Genomic DNA, 5,646 nt, shown 5'->3' on the forward strand with positions numbered 1-5,646 from the left:
CACTGCCTGCTGTGCAGAGCACCGCCCCGTTGAAATGTCTACTACCCCCGAAGGAACGGCAGGAAGGTGGTGCTGCTGGCCCTTCAAGGGGTCGCACACGATTACCCTGGACCGCTCCCGCTCTAGCTTTTGGACGAGGACACGACCATTGTGCCAGTCGAGCACCTGGCTGTCATGGACCGACAATTTAAAGTGCCAGGGAGGGATGCGGTTGGGAGGGTCCATCACAGGGGTGAGGCCAACCCCACCGCACGACCCCAAACGAACGTCCGTTTTGTCCGAATTCTATCCGTTTTGGTGGCAATGGGTGGGAAAATGGACATGCACGTCCGGGTATAGTTGGAGGCGCCCAACACACCAACCAATCCCAAAATGTCCGTCTCGGCCGCGCCTGTCACCCGCCCACGAGCTCGTGCTCTGGCTTCGCCGGTACACTGCCAAGCTCGCCCGCGCCACGCCCGCACCGCGCGCCCTGCCCGCCCGCCGCGCTTGCCGCCGGGCCGCGCCACGACTTCATCCCGCGCCCGCGCCTGCTCCGTGCTGCTGCTGCAGCAGCAGCCGCGCCTAGCCCCGCCCGCTCGAGCCCGCCACGCCCCACCCTGCCAGCGCCTCGCCACGCGCGCTCACCATTGCCCGCGCGCCCCCGCCTGCCGCCGTGCACGCTCGCCCCGCCCGCTCGAGCCCGCCGCGCCGCCCCCCGCCAGCGCCGAGCCCCGCTCGCGGCCACCTCGCCGCGGCTCGGTCCCGCCTGCCATCGCGCTCGGGCTCGCCCCCGCCCGCGCGCGCTCCCCGCACTCCCCCGCAGCCGCCGGCCCGTCCCGCCTCGACGCCCAACGCCGCACGAAGCCGCGCCCCGCCGCCCACCACCTCGCCCGTGGTTGCCTCACCTCTCCACGCCCGCAGTCGTCCCCGCGCACACCGCCTCCTGCGCGCGCGCCTAGCTCGCAGCCGCGCCGCACACCGCTCTCCCGCGCCCGAGCGGAGCCGCGCGCCGCGCTCGCCCATGCCTGTAGCACAGTGGTGTGCATCGACATGGGGAGGAGAAGAGTAAGGAAAAGGTGGAGAGTGGTGATGGTAGGTGGGAATGGTAGGCCACATGAGAGAGAGAGGAGGAGAGAGGATGACAGGCGGGCCAGGGTCACATGCAAAAGGGACACAGCCGGACGAGGACGATGCAGAAAGCATCCACTTTGGACGCAAACCCAGCTCAAACTTGCGCCCGGGATGGGGCGAGACGGATCAGAAATGGACGCTTTTTACAGATGGGGTTGCGCGTTGGGTCGTCTCATTTGTCCGTTTAACCCCAAACGGACAGACTCAGACGTTTTGGGGTCGCGCGGTGGAGATGGCCTGAAGGCAAGGGCCCGGACAAAGTTGTCAGTGTAGTAGTTGGGGTAGCCATTGTGGAAGATGCCGAAGAGGCGTGGCCTCCCGTGGTGCTCGTGGAAGCGTCTGAGGAACCCGTGGTCTGTGGCGGAGTGCTGCCACGGCTTGCAGACGGCGGTGGCGCGCAGGAGCGAGGAGGGTTGGGGGCCGAGGCGAAGGAGTACCTCATCCAGGAGATGTTCGTCTTCGAGCGGCGGGGCCGTGGCCAGGGCCAAGCTGCTTCCACTGGGGGGGGGGGGGGGGGGGGGGGGGGGGGGACGGATCTTCAGTGCCGTAACTGCATCTGCAGTTGAGTCATTGACATGTCGGCCAGTGGCACCGAAGCAGCGTTCCTGCGGGGGTGTTCACTCATTCCGGACGGCGCTCTACTTGGGGCAGGGTAGCAGAATGGATCATCCAAGTGCAGGTGGAGACAACCAGCTGGCTCAGTCAGAACTCTTTTGTTTTCTGAACATTGTAGAAGTTGGTTTCAGTACAGCAAAAAATGCACAGCAGAACTTGTATACAGATGCATTTAACAATCAAACTAAACACAATATTTCATCACAATAAATTTTGATCAAGACAACTTTCTCCTCAGAAGAAGAATTTAGTTCACTCGCAGCACTTTGTTTAAACATCTTTTTATACACACAAATGAGTACTCTGTTCCAAGTCACACAAGAGAACTCTTGGTGCTAGAACAAAACACATAGCATGTCAGATGTGAAATATGTATACTGCAAAGCAACATCTGCGTATATCAAATGATTAATCCCTAGCACAAATTAGTTAAAAATTAGCTCAAATAAGTTATCAGCCAACCAAAATATTTGGACGAAATAGAGAGTAGTGCTTAGTGCTTACTTATTGGATGGAGAAGAGCAGGGTAATCTGTACTTCAGTTTCGGCTGTTAAGTTCCGAATTGACAGTAGGTTCAGTTCGGGTCAGTAGATGCCCTATTTTAGGGCAGCTGTTGGAGACGGCGCTTTCTCATGCCCAAAAAAAAAACAGTTTTCATGCCCAAATGTTTTTACTTCCAACTTTTTTTGCCCTAAAGTAAGGCAGTTGTTGGAGATGCTCTTAGGGTCTCTTTGAAGATGTTCTCTGACAGACAAGTAGTCGTGGTAAGCAGGCAGTTTAACGGATCGGAGGTGTACTCTTTTGAAAGTTGCTATATCACATCAACACATCAGCGAGACCTGATTGTTTACATATTTTGACTAGCATGAACTCCTGATTTTGCCTTTTCTTTTCTTTACCAATTAGATCTATACAGTGCCGTACCATTGGACCGGAACAATTAATAAAGGATAGCAACCAGTAGGTCATTACAACCAGCGGAGTAGATCATCAATAGTTTTGTAGCATCACAGCAAAACCTCTCCAATGACTGCTCAAAGGCAATTGTACACTCCACATGGCAAAAGATTTCTGAGCATGGATCTGCAGCCTATACACACAAATAGAGGGAACAAATTGAATAACGGCCGCCTGAAGAACAACAATTATCGGATAATAATAATAATCATCATCATGATGTTCTTGCATAATACCAACCAAAAACAGCATCAAAAGATGACAAGCAGGGAGAAGAGCATGAAGACGAGGAAGCACGGGTAGGCAATGAGCCCCCGATGCTCATCGCCATGGCCGCCGGAAGCTACCAGCAGCCTGCTGCAGACCCTGGTGGACCACAGCACGAACCCCATGCCCACCGCGAAGATGAGCCCGCCGCCCCGCGGCAGGAACAGAGACACCGCCGAGAAGATGGTCATGGAGAGCATGCAGTAGCCTAGCAGGCTGGCGCACCTGTAGAGGCTGAAGTCGCCACGGCCTCCTCGTCCCGGCGAGAGCAGCATGGAGGAGATGAAGTAGAGGAAGAAGGACGCGGCGGTGGCCCAGCCGAGGACGATCCCGAAGTGGAGCTTCCCGGCCATGAGCTGGAAGAGGGCCAAGGATAGTAGGATCAGCACGGGGCCGGAGAGGTCGGCGTCCGCGTGGAGGGACGGGTCCACGGAGCGGAGGGGGTGGAGGATGGAGACCGCCTTCCGCCAGATGAGACCCGTGTCGATGTCGAGCTCCTCCAGAAGCGGCGGCTCGTCGTCCAAGTTGGCGGCGACGTTCCCGTTCCCGGGGATAGGGTGGTGGGTCGGCGTGGACGGGTTGAGTACCACCCCTTGGAAGAAGGGGAGGTATCTGTTCACCATGGCTGGTGCGGCGGCGGCGACGGTTCCGCCTCGGCGAGGTAGAGATTCGGTCGGGGTGTCCAGCTCATCGAGAAGCGGCGGCTCGTCGTCCAAGGGCAGCAGCGGGTTCGAGGTGGAAGTCCAGGCGATAGTGTGCCGGCGGTAGGTCGGAGTCGAGGGGTTGAAGACCACCTGTGGGAAGGTGAGGTCCTTGTTCGCCATAGGCCCGCCGCGGCTCGTGACGGCGAGGGTTCCGGTCGAGATTCAATCGATCGTGGTGTGTATGGATCGGAAACTAACGAGCGAAGGCTCTGTTTTTTTCTTTTCTTTTCGGGAGAACGAGAAGGAACGAAGACTCACACGCGGGTGTACATATATATAGCTTGCTGGCTAAAACCCGTATCGGAAACAAGGAAAGGGACGATCTAATTTGCTGGATCACGCACGCACTTTTCCTTGTTCGCCATGGCTAGCTGCGGCCGCGGCGAGGGTTCCGAGATTCGATCGGACGTGGTGTCTGGAAATTAAGTTGTTTTTCTTTTCACTAGTAAATGCGCACGTGCAATGCACGTTAATATTTAGGCAATATATTAATTGCACGTGGATATTAGGTATGCTATTATTTATGTGTTAATTTTGTGATTAGTGTAATATTTGGCATGCTATTAATTGCACGTTAAACACGTTTAACGCTCGCCATTGGAGCAGTCTAGGTCGTTGGATTGACTTGGTTCGATGGCCGAGATCAGTTGGATCTGCCTCTTTAGGTCTTTTTATATTGGTATAGATATAGATAAGTATAATCATATAAGCCTAATTATATATACTAGTACTACTATATATGTATCGAAGGAAAGGAATCCGTCAGCTAAAAGAAATAACAAAGGAGTCCTTGTACTACTAGTACTCTCTCCGTCTAGTAGATGTGTAAATCATCTTACAAAATTCAAAATTTTCCAAAACCTTGGCGTGGAACATTAAATTCTCTTTGATGCCCTCCCAGCCTCGTTCACGAGGGTTCTCTTCCCCCTCAATTCCCTCGTTCCTACTCCGTGAAAACCCCTGCATGCAACGAGCCTGTGCGTTGATTAGGCAAGAGCGGTTTCACATGCAATTAGGCGGGCCTGCATGTAGAGCTGAAAAGGCATCCTAATAACTAGCGGTTAAATGCTGATTTATTTCTCTTTGTAACAGCGCTCTGATTGAAAGTTTACCTTGTCCCGCTGCTCTTCTTTGCCCAATCTAAAGCCATCTAGGTTGCACTGATACTCCTAAGGTGGTGTTTGGTTCTCTAGTTTTAGGACTTTTTCTAGTCCTAACTAAAAAGTCCTTAGTCCCTAAAAAGTCTCTCGTGTTTGTTTCCAGAGACTAAAAAGTCCCTAGTCCCTTCATAGAGGTTATTAAATGATCATGTTGCCCCTAGTATATTGAAAAATGACAATCAAACAACACCATGGGGTGGCGGGCCAATGGGTACATGGAGGGGCATTGCTGGAAAAGTCTCAAAAAGTCCCAAAAAGACTTTCCTTGAGAGTCTTCTTCATTTAGTCCGAAATGCCTAATTTAGTCCCTAAAAAGTCCCTCCCGTTTGATAAAAAAGTCTCTAAAAGGGACTTTTTCTAGTCCCTACACAAAAAAGTCCCTGGAAACAAACACCCCCTTACATATCTAGACGGAGGGAGTACTAGCAGTCTTGATCGTAGTACAACTCTTTCTCGACATGTGAACCAACCTGTGATTTGATGGTTAGAGGGACTGTGGTATCCCCAGCCCATCAGGGTTCAAATCCTGGTGGTCGCATTTATTTCTGGATTTATTTCAGAATTTCCGGCGATGCGCATTCAGTGGGAGGAGACGTTCCCGTCGACGACGAGGCGCCTACAGTGACTTTGTAAATCTCAACTTGATATGTCGGCTCAGTCTTTCGGAGGTGCTCATAGGGGTAGGATGTGCGTGTGTGCGTTCATAGGGGTGAGTGTATGCGCATGTATATGAGCGCTTGTGTATGTACTGATGTTCAAAAAAACTCTTCCTCGCCCATTGACGTCGATGATCTCAACCGATTTTCAAGCCCTAAGACTTCCTAAAAAT

At 53.3% G+C, this 5,646-nt stretch overlaps 1 protein-coding gene across 1 annotated transcript; it reads right to left on the bottom strand.

Moving 5' to 3' along the window:
- Window positions 1-2,861: 2,861 nt before the first annotated feature.
- On the bottom strand, window positions 2,862-3,882 carry LOC123082572 (protein YIPF5). Its single transcript, XM_044504876.1, has one exon. The coding sequence runs from the start codon at window positions 3,775-3,777 to the stop codon at window positions 2,938-2,940; it is 840 nt and encodes a 279-aa protein (XP_044360811.1). The 5' UTR covers window positions 3,778-3,882; the 3' UTR covers window positions 2,862-2,937.
- Between the last annotated feature and the right edge of the window lie 1,764 nt (window positions 3,883-5,646).

Source organism: Triticum aestivum, chromosome 4A (assembly GCF_018294505.1).
Source record: "Triticum aestivum cultivar Chinese Spring chromosome 4A, IWGSC CS RefSeq v2.1, whole genome shotgun sequence".
NCBI lineage: Eukaryota > Viridiplantae > Streptophyta > Magnoliopsida > Poales > Poaceae > Triticum > Triticum aestivum.

Bases quoted from the DNA above. Each gene is read 5' to 3' on its own strand.
- LOC123082572 (XM_044504876.1), bottom strand. From the start codon at position 3,777: ATGGCGAACAAGGACCTCACCTTCCCACAGGTGGTCTTCAACCCCTCG.